This window comes from Fopius arisanus, unplaced genomic scaffold (genome assembly GCF_000806365.1).
Source record: "Fopius arisanus strain USDA-PBARC FA_bdor unplaced genomic scaffold, ASM80636v1 scaffold00021, whole genome shotgun sequence".
NCBI classification, from domain to species: Eukaryota; Metazoa; Arthropoda; class Insecta; order Hymenoptera; family Braconidae; genus Fopius; species Fopius arisanus.
In genome coordinates, this window is record NW_011887760.1 from 1,333,843 (window position 1) to 1,352,333 (window position 18,491).

The 18,491-nt window shown below is 43.7% G+C and overlaps 1 protein-coding gene across 2 annotated transcripts in view; it reads left to right on the forward strand.

The window, feature by feature from the left end:
- The window catches only part of tyn (trynity), a 222,538-nt gene that overhangs the window by 119,409 nt on the left and 84,638 nt on the right, over positions 1 to 18,491 (forward strand). For both annotated transcript variants that reach the window (XM_011301381.1, XM_011301382.1), the window contains one exon: positions 1,853 to 2,028. In XM_011301381.1, the coding sequence (XP_011299683.1) occupies positions 1,853 to 2,028 (176 nt within the window). The remainder of the gene's footprint in view (positions 1 to 1,852; positions 2,029 to 18,491) is intronic.

Genomic DNA, 18,491 nt, shown 5'->3' on the forward strand with positions numbered 1-18,491 from the left:
AGATTGTGGACAGCCTCTACAGAGAGCAGCCACTTCCAGAATGGTACCTTCTTCAAGAGGTCACTGGATCAGCCAACAGAGCTGTTGTACCACCAATTAAAAATTCTACCCACAGGGCTCCCTCCACAACAGGTGGAAAGAATTTGTTTTCAGGTGTGGGAGACTGGGGCTGGATCTCATTAACTAACAACTGGTTCTCTCCAGAAAGACAATTACTGTCTATCAGCTCGCGTCAATCCACACGTACCCTGCTTCGATTCACAGATGGTTAAAATGGTGCAACAATGCGAACATAGACCCCAACTCACCTAAGGGTCCTCAGTTAGCCAGATTTTCAGCTGCTCTTTCCATCAAAGGAAAGTTGGCTTATAATAGTATGTTGTTATATGGTTTGGCAGTATCTACATTTTGCCATGGCCAATCATTTGAGGATTTATCTTCACATTTTGTGGTATGACAGATTTTAAAGGCCATCGGCACCAACAGACCTCCAACGATTAAGTGTCCTATCCAGGATGCCAAGATTGTGATGGATTGGTTACCTCGCGGAACGCCAGACCCGACCTTGTTTGAGCTCTCAAGATGCACAGCAATACTGCTTTGTTTAGCATCAGGTCAGAGGGTCCACGAGTTGACTTTCTTGTCATTCGCCAAGGAAGCGTTCATCAACGTGGGTGAGGACATGATTTTTTGGCCATGATTTGGATCTATGACAGATCGGTCCACAATCAGGTTCGTGACCCTTAAAAAGCATCGCAAGCTCTGGTTTTGCCTAGTAACCATGATCAGGGTCATGGTGAAGTGCTCGCAACATCGACTCTCTCCATCTCCCTGAACTGCAGCCCGTAACAAAGTCCATGATTGGCGGATGGGTTCGCTGAGTTCTTAAAGACGTAGGGATAGACCCCCTCGTGGGAAGTATTCGTTCAGCAGTCGCGTCTGGAACCTGGTGAGATAATTTACCTCTGGAAGATATTCTTGCCCGCGGCAATGAAAAATGCGCAGATACGTTTAGAAAACGCTATTGCAGGAGGATAGACTCACGATGTAGGCAGAACTAGTCTGTTATCAAAGAATTTAATTTCTATTTACAAAATGGACGTAGGTGTACTTTTTTAGCCGAACATTGAGCTATATGAAGTTTATAAATGCTGATGTAATACTTGATAAATTCAAATATCTTTTCCAATCATTGCGTTGAGTGGTTATCAACCGAAATCGAATATGATGCTCATCTAAAGATGCAGTGTATCGGCTTCCGTATATAATCCGTGTTTTGTTCGAGTGCAAAACACCAGCATTACCTTCTTTTCGATTTTTTCTGTTTTCATTGTGAAAATTGTGAAATTGTGCTGTGTGGCAGGAACTGACTACTTGGCAGCAAATTATGGACCAAAGTTGGAGGAAAAATGGCCTTCCTGGTGGTCTAATTTGTAAGCTATCGTAGGTCACTGATTTTTGGCCACCATTTTTCAGCCTCATTGGAGCCCCAAACCTACATGTTTTCCTTTTGTGTGTTCTCCACCAACTAAGCCCCCGAAAAATACGAAAATTCCATGTCTGTAATTCGCCTTCAAACTATCTCATACACATTTATTCATTAAAGTAGAATGAAAGACAATATTTGGAGAAAAAAACATCCTACAGGGCTCAGCTGAATGCAGTTGAGCTCCTCATTATCCAGCGAAAGGAGTAACCGATATTTTTAAATTAACCGATTGGACAAATTTGAATTTTTGAAACATAAGGAAATTTATTAAAAAATGTTTTTTTGTCGAAATGATATTCTTTTTACTTTAACAAGCTGATTATATATCACAAAATTTCAATAATATATCATTTCTATTTATAGTCAGCGTGGACTGCAAGGATACACGGATAGCTGTTCAAGTACGAACAAATAAACCTTTCAATGGTCGTATCTATGCCCTAGGGCGTTCTGAGACTTGTAACATCGACGTAAGCAATAGCGATCTCTTCCGTCTTGATCTTACAATGAGCGGACAGGACTGTAATACGCAGAGTGTGGTAAGTGTTAGCAATTATGGACATTTTTTTACTACCCTATGCGTCGCGTCCAGAAAGCAATGAAAAGCATATTACCTTTCCCCACTTACTTGCCATCCTCGCCGTCGGATTAGATATCAATCTTAACATATGGAGAGTTTCACGGTTTCATGAAAAATTTCATGAAACCGTTGTTGTAGAACTCATCCCGTCTTACAAAAAGGTTCTATGAAAGATTGCACTTCGTAGTATGAAAACGTCGAAATAATGCTAGGAATTTTACATAGACTCAACTTTTTGGGGTACATATTCAATGGCTTTCAATAGACTATCAGCTCCTTGTAATAAAACTACAATATTAATTTCTTTCGAGTGAATTGTTCCGAATATAAAAACTGATTTTTTAATAAGTAAAAGGACGATATTATTTTCAAAAAATTATAAGTCGGTCAAATGTTTTTTTTTCGCTGAAAATTTAGCTCAGTCTTATCTTATCATACACCGCAGATAAAAAAATAGCGCACGAAATCGGAGACATTATTTTTTTTCGACTGGTCATTTTGGGAGAAATTACCCTCATATGAATGACCATGCTGGTGCACTTACGCGCCCCAATCGAGCGTCCTTATGGCCGATATTTTGTTTATTCTGTCGAAATTTAGCGTCATATTGAACGGTCAATTCTGTCACCGAAAACTTTCGGATAATAGTAACCTCACATTGAAGGATTCATGATAATGAGAAGGTGGAAAATTCAGGGAAAGTCAGAGAAATTCAGTCTGATCTTTTTATTTGAGATGCAAGCTGGCTGCGTCGTCAATTTATTGGTTGGTTGGACTGCTGTTCAGCTGCACTTCCCAGTCCGGGCCAACTTTTCCAAAAGAATTAATCAATTCCCCAAATCGAAAAATGAAAGAAAAGCAATTCGCGATAAGTGATCAGATTAGCGGTGTCCTCAAAACTGCCCTGTGCCCGAAATTGATGCCGATTTTTATACCATTCTTGACTCAGTCAGTATCATAATTATCATTATCACACGGAGAGAAAAATCTATGAATTTTTATATTATCATTTCGATAAAAATTACTGTGCTGCCTCGCAATCTAGGTGTAAACTGCAGGCCTGAGAAAAATTACTATGCCATGCAGTAACATTTCTTCATCGACCGAGCAAAACTTCGTTATCGACCAAATAAAAATTCATAGTCGTCGCAACAGTTACCATTGTTAAATTCAACTTCGGCAAGAATGGGAAACATTCGGCGTTCATCGCTAACCAATCATATTGGGTTAAAAAATGTTTGGAGAAAATGCTGTGTGGCACAGTAAAGATTAAAAAAGAGCACAATAAAAAATACCGATCTGGATAGGAATTTTTGAAGGATTTCTATCAATTTTTCTTTCAAAGTCAAACAAAAAATGATAGACCTTCAAATTTTATAGTGCTGTTTAGTAAATTTTATGGAGCCACACATGATTAATTGTGGAATGTATAAGAAAATTTGACATATGGATAGTAATTTTTATTTGTGAATCAAAGAAGTTCTAGTATTCTAGCATTTCGCACCACGATTGTAGTGCTCGGCACAATAATTTTTCTTGGACTTTTCTCTCCGTGTACCTGCCTCGAACGCTCCATTCCGAGAACAATGAAAATCCCACAAAATTCCTCCACTGGGGTACGGTGTTTGGAAATATTTAAAACTAACATCACCGTTTCCACACGTTATTGAAGTTCAATCGCACGGAGCATCATGAAAAAAAACACGGGTATATTCCTTTTTATAACAGACGAGAGAGGGGAATGCAAGAGCTGTTTTTTTACTTTCTCGTTATCAGAAAAAAACACTGTCAGTCACGAGTATTATCGCCGGTTTTTCCCAACTCCTCATTGACGGAAAGTGGCACTTGGCACAATTCATCAACAAAAATGGACTGATCGCGTAACTCCGCTCATGTTTTCAATGTTGGGTGATTACGAAATGAGGGGAGGTGGTAAAAGTATTTATCACAGAGCTTTTATGTAAACAGTATCGATGGGAAATCATATGGGAAGATACCTGACTTATAAATATCACTGGGTGGCTTGGATTACATTAAATAATGACGAGTCTAGCATCATAACCGCGATATTTCCTGTTATTTTTTTGAAGTAAAACTTCTTTACTTGCTTCATGGATTTTTGGTGATCGGAGTAAACCCTACTCAAGATCGTCACGAAAAAGCGTCATGACGAGGTGGGGTAACCGGACCCCGGGGGACCCCAGCACCTCTCACCGTTCACTGTCGCTCTCTCACCGAATAATAATCTCGCTTGAAATGCAGAGAAAAAAAGAGTAGTCGTGCGTAAGCTTCACACCCATGATTTTTCTGCAATCTGTCAGCCTGCTGTTTGTTATTCCATGAATGTTTCTGTCAAAACCTGCTCATTTCGTCAATGAATTTTTCCACTGATGCATGTACTGATTGAATCCTGCCATTCAAAGTACAGTGCCATCTTTCAACTTTGTTGTTCGTATATAGTGGGTCATTCATTACAGCTTCGTAGCAATTCCAGTAATCGATAGGAAATCATGGTGCTTGATGGCGTTGTTTTTTCAGCCGTATCAATCCAGGTCGAGTCCTGAGCGAACCGCAGCTGGAGTAACACTTCTGTATGCGCTCTTGCTATTCACCACCTAACCTAAAAATTTTTCGTCCCAGTTTATAGAATAGTGTACTACAGAAATGTTGACTACCATCTCCCTCCCAAAAATACTGATCACATTATTTTCCTCACAGCAAATAAAGATTTTTCACTTCCGCATATGACTCAACGCCTCACGTCGCGCTAACGCCGCTCTTACATAACCTACCCTAGATTCCCAATTCAGACTCATCCGAATAAAAACAGATCAGTTTAAAGAAGAAATGGATGTAAATAATGACTCCGATTCAGAAGAAGAGTCCAACGAAGTTCCACATATGAACCCCCTCTGCTCTTTAAACAGTATACAAATTTTGCTAATGGAAAATTAAGTCTCAGTTGCTACCCATCTGGAGTCAACCCTATACTAAAAGTCACAAGATGGAACCTCCGCCCCAGATCTCAACCATAACCCTCCTTTCTGCCTCAACTCCCAAGAATCCCCCTAACTGAAAGTTCAAAGACCTGAACCCCCCAACGACGTGTAGGAATCCAAAAGATTGATTACAAAATCCGCTTCATGTTCAATCACCAAGCAACAGCTAACTCAAAGTAGTAAATCACGACCTACTCCCTTATAACAAAATTGTCACTTACATCCTCCAATATAAAAAAGTCAGAGAAGGAATCATCAAAGTCAGAGGTGGATAACTTCAGCTTTCGGACTTACTCCAGCTCCTGACCTCCATTAGGCAACATTGTCCCAAGCTATAAAGTTTATGGCTGTACCCCCTTCGGGCGCGTGATGCCCTGCGTGAAGGCAAGAATAGTAGGAATATTCGGCAGAAACTTGGTGGTGGGAAAAGGGAAATAGAAACATTTTCTATTTCTCTAATGAAAATATTTCTTTAATTATTGTTTTTTTCTTGTTATGCTTTTGATTGGTTATGGGTTGCTTTCAATCGATTTTCTAATAAAAATTTCGTACCTTTCATACATTTCTTGAAGTGCAAATATTTTTGGAAAACAGTTATTAAATATTATCATATTGTTAATAGACCTGACTTGACATGCATTCTCAAACTTTTCATTTTCATATTTCCCGCTCTCGATCCCAACGTAAAATTCACAAATTTCTCACAAAGAACACAATTATTGGCGTGCTTTAATCTTCAATTGACGATGAAATATTTCTTTCTCAAGTTTACGAGCATCCCACTGTCATTTCCACGTATGAATCTTGAATATAAGCCATCATATTTCAATTCCATTTGTTTTATTAACAAGAAAATGTCCAAACACGTGCATAAAAATTTGAACCATTTTGCCTTCGCATTTCAATCACGCGCATGGACCATCACCGGATGTTATTACCACCACACAAATATACGACAACCTTTCTAATCACGTTAGGTCCTTTATAGTTGGAATCTTAATAATTTTATGGTTACCGCTCCGAGCTTACCTGAGGTTGCCCACCTCAGATCACAGGTGTCCCTCATGAGTGCTCCCTCAAGAAGTTATCGCAGAAATAGGATCATCATTACTAATGAGATTAGCCTTCAGGCTGAATCGATTTCACAAAAGTGATGGGATTCCCGGGGCATCCCCACACCACCCATTCTTCTAACCTTTGTAGGGCAAGAACTTCACAATCTGGTCAGCGTATGGCACACTTCCCTAACAGTCCACACCTACATATCACAAGTCAAAAGGTGTGGTAACTGTCTGAGATTCAGCCATTCCGGAAAGGAATACGAATCTCCCACAACACCTAACCACTGTGCAGAACAAAGCCTCGAACCTACGAACCCTTATCTAATCTCATACTTATCAGCCAGAAGCATACAAAACTTCCTCAAAATCAACAGCAGCAACAACCCAACACACCAACCTAACGACACGCGAGGAATCTCAAGCCTCTCTCCAAATCCAAATCTCTCTCCTTACACTCCCATTTTTCAATCCTCAAAAGACTACCCCAAACCAAGTTCTCCACTAACAGCAATATACACACCCTTAAATAACAAAGTCCTTCTGTCTACAGCTCGTTCTCCCCTAAAATTCTATCAAATCATCCCCCATCCTAGCCTTTCCGCCCCACCTGGCCCCTTTCTAATCCTGACCGAATCAGAAAGTCGCCCACCCCACCATCCAATCCACCAGAGGAATACTGGAAAATTACTGGAGAAAGTCCCTGGCAAATATCTAACATGAGAAATTCACCAGTCTAAATCAACTTCTCAACAGGGGCCCAAGACCCCCCCCCCCCCCTTCCCCATATTCTTAATCTAACTCTTCAATTCAAAACATGGAAAAAACCAGTACAGAATTAGAAAATGTTCTATGAAAATGAAAAAAAAAGTATCCAATTTCATGAAATTTCTTCCAGATATTATTTGATCCACTTTGACACCCCTTGCTAGATTTCAAGAGCCCTCCGAGAAAGACACCAGAGCCAAGGAGCACCCTGTCCTCCGTGAGGAGCGAAGCATGCCCCTTCTTGGCTTCCCTCCAGGTGCCAGTTAGTTGCAACCTATGACATCGCTTATGATAAGGTGTGGCGGCTGCATGAAAAGTAGCGCTTCCAATGCCGAGGTTGGAGTCGTTCGGAGCGTCCCCGTAATTCCCAGCAGAGCAAGCCTCCCCAGTCTATCCACCGCTTTCCTGTGGCAGACCTTGTTCATGGCCGGCCATGTTGATCCATCTTACGACCTTGGGTCTTAGCCCCCACGTGCTTCCAAACATCCTTCTGCATGCCCAGTATGTCCCTATGACTTTGCTGGTTTGTATATTGATGTGCTTTTTCCAGCTGAGTCTCCTGTCGATCCATAGACCCAGGTACTTTACGTCCTCTGAGAAGCCCAGTATTGTGTTATAGATGGAGGGGGGTTTAACCACCAATCTCCTCTTGCCAGTAAAGAGCACCATCTCGGTCTTTCCGGGGTTAACCTTGAGGCCATTAGATGTGCACCATCGCTGTACGTGATTTAGTGCCTTTTGCATTTTGAAAGATAGCGTACCACTATCCTTACTGGACACACGCAGCACTACGTCGTCTGCATAACATATCCCTTCTACCCCAGCACTTCCAGCGCAGCCAGGAGCCCGTTCACCACGAGGAGCCACAACAGGGGAGAAATAACCCCCCCTTGCGGGCAGCCCCTCCCCACGAGAGCCATGACCGTGCTGTCGCCCAGGGAGGAGGAGACCGCTCTTGTTCGGAGCATAGCAGCTATCCATCTAATAATGGGATGTTCGATGTCGAACGATGCTGCTGCTTTCTCCATGGTGCTGAAGGAAGTGTTGTCGAAGGGTCCCTCGATGTCAATGAAGACACCGAGCGTGTCCTCTTTTCTTGCCTTGGTACCTTCGATCTTGCCCACTAGGCGGTACAGGGCAGTCTCCGTTGACCTGCCGACCTGGTAGGCTTGTTGAGAGAGGCTGATCGGATTAGTCCTTAGAGCTCCCATTTTGATGTGTCTGTCAACGAGCCTCTCCAGTGTTTTTAGGAGGAAAGAGCTCAGACTGATAGGCCTGAAGGATTTGGCGTTGTCATAGCTGCACTTACCCGGTTTGGGGATAAAGACAACCCTGACCTCCCGCCATTTGTAGGGCACATGCCCAAGAGCAAGGCTTGCTCTTAATATTGGGAGTAGCCTGGGCAGGGGCTGCGGACCCCCCCTCTGCAGGAGCGCCCGATATATCCCGTCGGGGCCCGGGCTCTTATACTTGTCGAAGAAGTCCACAGCCCACCTCAGGCTCTCCATCGTAATTATTTCCGAGGCTAGGCGCCAGTATGGGCCACCCCTCTCTGTTTGCTCCAGAACCGTCCCCATGCGCGAGTCCCCCCTCTGTAAATGAGAGTCCGGGAAGTGCACTTGGATCAGGTGTTCCAGGATGTCACTGGGCTGTGTGATGATCTCCCCGTTAGGGAGTATGATCTCCCCCAGCCCTTGCGTTGGTCCCCCCGAGAAGACCCTGCGAAGCCTGGCTACCTATGGTAGGGCCTCCAGGTCATCACAGAAGTCCTTCCAAGCGTTTTCCTTCGATTTTTCGAAGAGTCTTTTGTACTCCCTCTGCGCATTCCTGTACTGAGTCCAGGCCTCGTGGCTCTTTGTTCTGTAGGCATGGTTCCAGAGTCTCCTGGACAGCACTCTGAGTCTATCCAGTGCACGGCTCCATCATGTCACTTTTTTCCCCTGCCTGCTCCCTTTTATCGGGCATGCCTTGTGGAAGGCGCCGATCAGGGCGTCGTGAATTGTGTCCACTTTATCCTCTAATCTGCGCACATTGCTGGGCCTCAACCGCCGTTCCCGCAACCCTCCCTCCAGCTCCTCTTTAAAAGAGGCCCAGTCGGTAGTCTTGGGGTTCCTGCATGCGGGACCCTGCAACTTCCCGGCTCTGCCTTCAATGCTGAATTTGATGCGTCTGTGATCGGTTAGTGTGTCCTCCCGGTCCGCTATCCAATCAACGCACCGTTGCGCTAGCCTCCTGTCACACAGCGTGATGTCGATGACACATTGGCGGCGAGAAGTGACGAACGTGGGACTGGATCCCCTGTTTAGGATCTCCAGGTCCACGTCTGCTAGGTATTCCAAGAGGGATATGCCTCTGGCGTTGTTGTTCTCACTGCCCCAAATCACGTTCTGCGCGTTTGCGTCGCAGCCCACGATGAGTGGCAGCCCATTGCTCCTACACTAGCGAACCAGCTTCCTCAGTTCCCCCGTGGGCGGCGGCAACGCCGAGTCAAACGGAAAGTAGGCAGAGCAGAAGACAATGTCTTCGTATTCGCTCTCCCCCCGCAGGCCCACCGTCACCACGACAAGATCCCTGTGACAGAAGTTTACCATTCTCCTGGCATTACAAGCTTTTTTAACGGAGATGCAAGTCCTGGGTCCTGGCTCCTCCTGTGCGAAGAAAAGCTCATTGCCCGTGAGGTCAAAACCTCTTGCCATGCCCCCTGTCACCCAGGGTTCTTGGATGAGGCATGTCTCGTCTGCTGCACCACTTGGCTGCGACTCAAGAGAGCCGTCGCCGCTTTGCAGTGCTGCCAGTTGATTTGGGAGCATTGGACAAGGGTTGGGGCAATGACCGCCCCTACCTTGCTATCCGCTCCCCGCCGTGCATGTCCAGAGGTCATCGGGGCTCCCTTACTTGGGGTGCCAGGGCCACCCTTGACGGGTCCCGGCCAGGGGTACCCGTCAAGGCGCACAAGAGGGTCAGTTGAGACCCAACCGCAGCCCCCGCCGGGCCCCTCTCGCCAGTGCAGGCCTTCCCTTCTGCCCTCTGGGGCGCCCCCTTCTCCTTCCCGGTTGAGGGACTGGCGAGGTCCCCGAGGCTCTCGCCGGGTCCCCGTGCCCATCCCCCCCCCCCCGGGGTCGATGTCCCGGGTGTCGGGGGGACCACTGGATTATGAGGAGTCTCAGCGGTCCCATCGCTCCTGCCCGTCCCCTTAGTGGCCCTCTGGCACTGCGGGTCGACTGTTGGTCCCCCAGTCCTCACTGGTGCTGGTTCCCGCTCCTCCGACTTTATCCGAGGCTCGTAAAAACGAGCTCGTGTCAGGCCGTAGAACGGGCCCCAGCCTGATTCCTTGAGGACCTCAAGGGACCGGAGGTCCACCCCCAGCACCAGGTTTAGGCCGCCGTTTTTGCCCTCGCAACACCCCCAGACCCTCCACTTCTCAGTGGTAAGGCCCGGATTCTGCCTGCTCAGGCGGTGCAGTGCAACCTTCGCCCCCACTGGTTTCCCAGGGACGAAGGCCGTCACACGGACTAGTTTTGGGAGCGCATCCTTCTCCATTACTGTGAGGGAGGCCCCTTCCCAGGCTGCTAGTATGGGCACCGGACCCTTTAGCCAGTCTCTCGACCGGCCATCGGTGCACGTCACCCAAAGCACGCCCTGGTCGTAGCGGTGGCCCTCAAAACCTGGGGGATGCCCTTCGACATCTCCCCCGAAGATCAGTTCCTCCAGCTTTTCCTGGACGAGGTTGGTTTGTGCCTCAGTCAGGGACGGCTCAGGGTAGCCGCTTGGTATAATTGCTACCTTGCCGCCATCCCGACCGAGGTACCTCCAGCCGTCACCCTTTGCTTTTTTCAGGTCGCAGCGTCTTCCGGCGGAGTGGCTCCATCAGATTTGGGTCTTTTGGACCCATTTCCCCGTTTCTCTCCACCTCTGGCTGTCACCCATTTGGATGGAGAGCACTGTTCCCGCAAGTCCCCTGTTGCCATTCTGGCCTTGCGGGCCCTGCGCTTCTCCCCCCCTGTGCGACCCTTCCGCTTCTTTATGTCTGTGTGTCCGCCTTTGGCGACTTCCTCAGTAAGAGGAGTCACCTCCAGCGTCTCCACTTCTATTTCCCTAGTCTTCTGTGCCCCCGCGGAGCATCAGAGACTGCAACGGCCTGGACAATCTGTCAGGCCTCAAACGTTCCCTCTGTGAGGGCACCGTCCTTGGCGTCAGGGATATTTTTATTAGGAGGGTCCATATGGTTCCCACGAGTATCCTCGGAAGTAAAGGTCAGCCCCAGCAGAGCCGGGATGCTGGGGTAAGGCCTAAATACGGTGGAGTGCGTCCTGGTGCCCCAACGGTCTCGTTTGCAACACTGTAACCCCAGTGCCATTCAGTCATTGGCACGAATCACTTCCACCTTAGCTTGGGGAGTTGGTCTGCGGCGCGGCCTTCGGTTCCCTCCAGGTTTTTAGGCCCTTCGGTTCCCTTATAGCTCACGCGAGAGCCAGTCCCAGATCTCTATGTTTCCAGCCCTTAACCTGCCCCACCTCTCCGTCGGCCGTCCCTCTATCCGCCACCTGTGGACGCACCCGATTGGCGCTCAACCTTGTCCCTCTCGTCTCGTTTATAGAGCGCATCGAGGGACGTTCGGGTATAAGAAATTAAAATAAGAAATTAATATTTTTTGAAAATAATATTTTTTCTTTCAATTTTCTTCAATTAACATTTTTACTTAAATCAATTTCATTTCTTGAATAAATAATTGCGGGACCACTGGAACATGACATTGTGGAATTTGTTCTTTGTCTCTGAAATTGAACAGCCGGTTTCTCTATTTTATTTGTAACGTCTGCTTTCAAAATAAATGAAAACGTCATAGTGAAGAAAGTTTCATATTTTCTATTTTCGACTCATTGTCCCGCCTTTCCTTTTCTCCAGCCACATTTGCTCTTTTTACCTTTTTTTAAATGTTACCCGCACTTTCGTTGATTTCAGCAGACGAGAAGGGCCTTTACGACCTGGGTCATAAAGGCCCATCACTCCACACAATGGGCTCTCGTTTACCCTTGTTATACACTAGTAGAGGTTGGGAGCACGACTTTATCTCAGAGCAGAGGTTGCCCATCCCTGCTCTAAACCTTCCATCAACTCCCCCAACTGAAACTTCAAAGAAAATGACCTCCTCAATAAGAACTTCTGCGTGGAGGATCTTAACAGAGCCCTATCCTTTATTAAGTAATTTTTACGCACCAGGCCTTAACCAAATCGATTACAACCTTGTAAGTAAGCTACGTCAGTCCTACAAATTCTTCGTACTCAATATCTTCAACGAATACTTGAACAATGCATCATTCCCTAATTCTTGAAGAAAATTTCTAGTATTTTTCCGTCCTAAATAATCTAATGCGAAAAACTATGCGAGAAAATGATATCACTTATCATGCAATTAACCAACCTTTATCTGTGAACAGGTCCCAGTGCTGGCTATCTTCCGACAGCCACGTAAGGTGGCAAGCAAATTGAACAAAAAAAGGTCGCTCGGGTAGAATTAGCACTAAAGTTAATTTTGAAAATCCAAGTCCAAACGAGAGAAATAAATATTGATAATGGCCAACTCTTTCTCTCTTCCTTAAATGATTCAGCTGAAGAAGTACGAAGATTCATAAAGGTGCATAAAAGTGTCCCGAATAACATTTCACAGTGTTAACGCATAGCTCAACCAACAACATTAACAAACTAATGGAAAACAATCAACTTTTGTGCGCTGAACGCCAAGAATGGCAACCACGTCAATTGAGCTCATCCAATTGCCATGAAAAAAACATCGGCATATAGAGCGAAAATTTAACTACAAATTTATGCCACAAAACCAAGCCCTATTTTATATCATTATCCTCTATGGAACAATCCGTGATCGTGACCCTGCCCTTTTTCCTGGTTCCCACGTTGATTTCATGATTCTTATCTCATTAACCATATAGATTGTCTACTCATTCGAAAGCTTATTCAATAAGCTTCAACTTGACATGCGGATAATTCGATTTTGAGTCATGTTCATCCAGGTATGGTACTTTTTGTTGAGAATGTGTTTGAAAATAAACAGCATCGGTTCAACTCAAAACTTCGGATATCCATCTAATAATCGTTACACAATTATTAAAATATTCGGACTAGAGTGCGCTGGGGGCCACAATGGACACGTGACGCGACGTCACCGCTGAAGCTGTGCACTAAGAACACTTGGTGATTCCCAACACCTCCTCTCAAAGTGATGAACTGCAACATAATCCGAGAGGTCGTATACAATATTGCAGCTTCACACCAGTTAATGTTTTTGTCATCAGCGGGCATTTTATCCGTAGCCGTGTAATTCAAACGTTCTTTCGATGCTCGTACAAATCACGAATAAAATGGTGACGAATGTCGATATGCTTGGTTCTAGAATGATAAGCACGAGTCCCGACTAGCTTCTATGCACCCTGATTATCGTGGACAGTCAGATAGACGGATAACTTATTTCCACTCATTGATCAGACCCTGAAGATATAGTGTTTCCTTGGAGGCTTCACAGATCGCCATATACTCGGCCTCTGTGCTCGATAAAGGAACCGTGCGTTGTTTGCGTGCTTCCCAGCTAATTGTTACACTAGTTAAAATAAAAGCGTATCCTGTGTAAGACCGACGATCTTCAACATCAGCACCCCAACCTGCATCGACTACAGCAAACATAGCTTCATTAGTCCTTCTGAAAATTATACCATAATCAACAGTCTCACACAACGGTCTCACGCGGCTCCCGAGGTTTGTTAATGAGAGCTGGGAGAGGGGCCTCATCCACTTACAGAAACTACCTGCTCTAATTCGATTTTTTTTATCCTTGAACCCTGGTTCGACCGATACCGACAGAGGGCGACCGTGCGATCAAGCAGCAATTTTGAACCCTTCATAAATTTCAATTATGAATGTTAATTTTTTACTCCAAATAGGCAGCAATATTAGGAAAAAAAATTTCTGATGAGAAGCCACTTTTGACAATTACTTTGTGTTTAGACGATATTGGCCAGAATCCAATAAATAAAATACAATATTTTGGAAGAATGAATAATATTGGGCCAATTTCAAAAGAATAGTATTTTTCTCCCCGGCGTAGGAGCAAAGTCAGAATTCCCTCCCGCGCAGCGGGAATGATGTTCTCACCACGGAAAGTAAAATAAAGGAGGCTTACCCACGTGCGTACCACCCTCGCCTTCGGCTCGGGCGGTAATTCTGCACGTGGGCCAGCCTTCTTTACTTTACCTCCCTAGGTGAGAAAAATACTATTCTTTTGAAATTGGCCCAATATTATTCATTCTTCCAAAATATTGTATTTTATTTATTGGATTCTGGCAAATATCGCCCAAACACAGAATAATTGTCAAAAGTGGCTTCTCATCAGAAAATTTTTTGCCTAATATTGCTGCGCGGGAGGGAATTCTGACTTTGCTCCTACGCCGGGGAGAAAAATGTATTTTCTCATGCTATGAATAAAACAATTCATTTTTACGTGGCTGATGGGAATAGCGTCACAACTGGAACTCATTTGCGCACAGTGGTTGATTAACCGTTTATCTATTAGAGTGAGAGGATTATCCCGACCCTTGTAATAGGCTGGCTCCCGATTACCTGAAGGTTGCCGGGCCCTGCCTGAGACCAGAGGTAACTTCAGGTAGGCTCGGAGCTGCAGCCCTAAAATTATTAAGGTTCCATTTATAAAGAACCTAACGTGATTATAAGGGTTTTCGTATATTTGTGTACACGTGTTTGGACATTTGCTTTTGATTTTAAAAAAATGGAATTAAAAGATGATCGGTTAGATTCAATATTCATCGGCGGAAATGAAAGTGGGATGCTCGTGAACTTCGGAAAGAAATATTTCATCGTCAATTAAAGATTGAAGAACGCCGATAATTTTTTTGATTGTGAGATTTGTTCATTTTAATTTGGCATCGAGAGCGGAAAATATAGAAATGAAAAGTGTGAAAATGCATGTCAAGTCAGGTCTATTCACAACATGGTAATAATTAATCATTGTTTTCCAAACACTATTTCCGGGTTAACTACTTCAAGAAATCTATGAAAGGTACGAAATCTTTTTTTATAAAGACAATTAAAAGCAACCAATAACCAATCACAAGGATAACAACAGAAAAAACGCTAATTGAAAAAATATTTCCATTAGAGAAAAAGAAAATTTTTCTATTTTACTTTTCCTACCACCAAGTTTCTGCCGAATATCTCCACTACTCTTGCCTGCGCGCAGGGCAGCGTGGGCCCGAAGGGGGTGCAGCCATAAATTTTATGGCTTGGGACAATTTTGCCTAATGGATGTCGGGAGCTGGAGTAGCTCCGACAGCTGAGGTTGCCCACTTCTGCCATAGACAATATTCTTTCTAGTGTCTCCACAAGGTGGTCAGGAACCCCCACATTCACTGCCTCATTATTTGGTATATAAAATTCGCCGAATTCTCCCTCAAACCCCATCTAGTTAACGGATCTCACATCTCTGCTAATTATTATCTTGCGATTTTCAGGGTACCACAATAGATAAGCCTTTGATTCAGTCGAGTAGCCAACGAAACTACATTCGAAAGACCTGGAATCAAATTTTTGTTTTTGAGATTTGTCAAGAGCTAATGCCCTCGTACCAAAAACACGAAAATGATTAACTGAAGGAATCTTCTCTGTCCTGACTGTGTACGGAACTTTATTCCTGAGTGCCTTCGTCGGACATCTATTTCGGATGTAACATGCCGTATTCACGGCTTATGGCCGGAAACTGCACGGCACTCCTACCTCTTTCGTCAAGCACCGGGCCATCTCCACCAGGGTCCGGTTCATTTTCTCAGCAACACCGTTTTGCTCAGGCGTGCGCGGGGCAGTCAGGCTCCGTTGAATTCTACATTTGACCCAAAAATTATGTAGTTCATGGTTGCACTAACTCCGTTGCCTAACTGCAACATCTTTATTTTCTGTCCAGTATATATTTCGACTGCTGTTTTATATTCTTGGAACACCTGCAATACTTCAGATTTCTTTCTAAGAAAAAATGTTTGGCAATATCTTGATCGATCATTAATAAAAGTGAAGAAATATTTAGCCCCCGAATGCGATGCGCAACTCATTGATCCGCAAACATCACTGTGAACTATGTCTAATAAATCTGTTGTACAGTTTAACTCATCACTACGTAGAAAAAAAAGATTCTTTGTTTGTTTTTCACTGATGCAAATTTCACAAATCAGAAGTTTATCATTCGCATCAACATTTAGACCACGCATCAAATTTTTTTTTACCAGTACTCATTTCATTTACTTATTATTACTTCTTCATTTACATGACAACATTAAGGGAATAGAATGATGTGTTCTCCTAATTCCTGATCATTCACTTCACTAATTACCAAGTAGTGAAGTTAAGAATTAGCGAAATTTGAAAAATTGATCGAAGTATCAATTCCATACAGTCTGACTAGCGCGCACGAAACACGCATCTTCCCAGGTAATGTAACAGAATAGTGAAATTTGTTCACAAACCATCATTTTTTGTGCGCGCGCAAATCAATCCCAGTCGCGGGATGGGCAATTGATTTAAGTGTACGTTCCGCACTATCGTGAATATTCATGTAGTAATCTTGTATTCCTACTTATATGAATTAATTTTAACGTGCTGATAAATAATTGAAGGGCTTAGAAGATATATGATATGTTTATATATGATATCATATGATTAGAATATTAGTATTTATGCATCGCGCGTACTGGATTGAGGTGCGCGAGCAAAAAAAGGGTAGACTGTGAAATGTTCACAAATTGATGAGGTTAGGAAACTTCAGTATTTTTTTGTATTGTAACTATATAAAGTAGTACATGATTTTTTGGCATAGATTTGTAGTTGAATTTTCGGTCCACATGCCGATATTTTTTTTTCTCCAATTTGATGAGCTCATTAACGTGGTTGACATTTTTGGCATTGAATGCACAAAACTCGATAGTTTTGCATTAATTTGTGAATGTTTCCGGTTGAATTGTATATAAATATTTTGATGTTATTCGGGGCACATTTATACATCTACTAGTAAATTTTCATCAGCATGAGAATTATTTATGGGGCAAAGGTTAAATTGGAAGGAGTATAAAAATATATATTCTCAAAAATTCCGTTGCAGATTTTCATATTAAATTTATAATGTGGCAGCTGCAGTCTAAAAACGAATAATGAATATTTTCAATAAGAAATGAGGACATTAATTTTCTTAATATCGCTCTTGTAATCTGCCTAAGGGGCGAATGAGCCCTGGTACACTGAGAGAAATATTCAATAAAAATTACGTGTATTTTCCGTAATTCTGGAGCGAAATGTGGTTGTCGGAAATTTTACGGAACTGTCACGTAATTTTTATCTAAAGTCACGGAATTTCTTCGTGGTGTTCCGTAATTTTTATCTGAATTATTGGTGAAAAATAACAATACCGTCACGTAAATTTTTCGAATCAACTCCGTAATCGGTAAGTGAACTGAAAGTTCCGTAATTTTTACTAAATATTTCTCTCGGTGTCGTTTCAGCTTCTATATCAACAGTCTGGGCCAGGGGACAAGTGAGCCTCGCCAATAGTCTCATCAACCACTGTTAAGGTTGTTGTCGCGAGAGAGTCAGGCTTAAAATTTACTACGCTTCGGGTTGATCTTCCGGTAAGCGGAGAATACGGGTTAGAATATAAACTTTTGCGGGTGTACAGTTCCACTTGACTCACGCACACAAGAATCTACCATGCATGGATACATGTACACACAGCTAACGCTAAACGGTGCCGATCGTCGCAACCCCATGTAGGGTTTGCCAATCGTCAATCATTGGACCAATGCTTGGTTAAGATCTGGCGTACATACTATTGTAACCCAATAATGGGCAAAGATTGGTCCAATTCATGGAAATCCATCCATTGAACGCCAATCTTTAACCATAGTATGGACCAACATTGACAAACCAATCATCGGCATACCATCTATAGGCCAATAATAGGCCAAGAGTAGAAACGCCGACGATAGGCGCTTCCATGTTTGGCCGATACCTGGCCAATTGTATATGTGTCAAGCATTGGCACATCAAAGCTAGGCCAACACTTAGCCAAGAGAAAGGTTACCAAGCATTGGTGCTTCAATATTCGGCCAATATGTAGCCAATGGAAACCACGCCAATCACTGGCGCTTCAATGCTAGCATTGGCGGTGCAATATTGGGCCAATACGTGGCCAATGCTGAACACACCAACCATTGGTGTTTCACTGTTAGGCCAATATCCGACCAATCACACATCAACCATGCCTCAGCGCCCGTGTTTGGGCCGATGGGTGGCCGACTGATCCTTGGCTGACAAATCTGGCTCAAGGCTCGGCCAAACATCGACAGCCAAGGATAAAATGACGATAATGATATGACAATAATAATATAACCTAATAGTGATAATCATAAATAATCATGAAGAATATTTATAATATTTAATTTATTTATTAATAATATTTGAAAATCATTATATTAGCTTAGACTATCAACTCAACGAATTAGTTTAATAATTCAAACGTGGAGCGCCAAAAA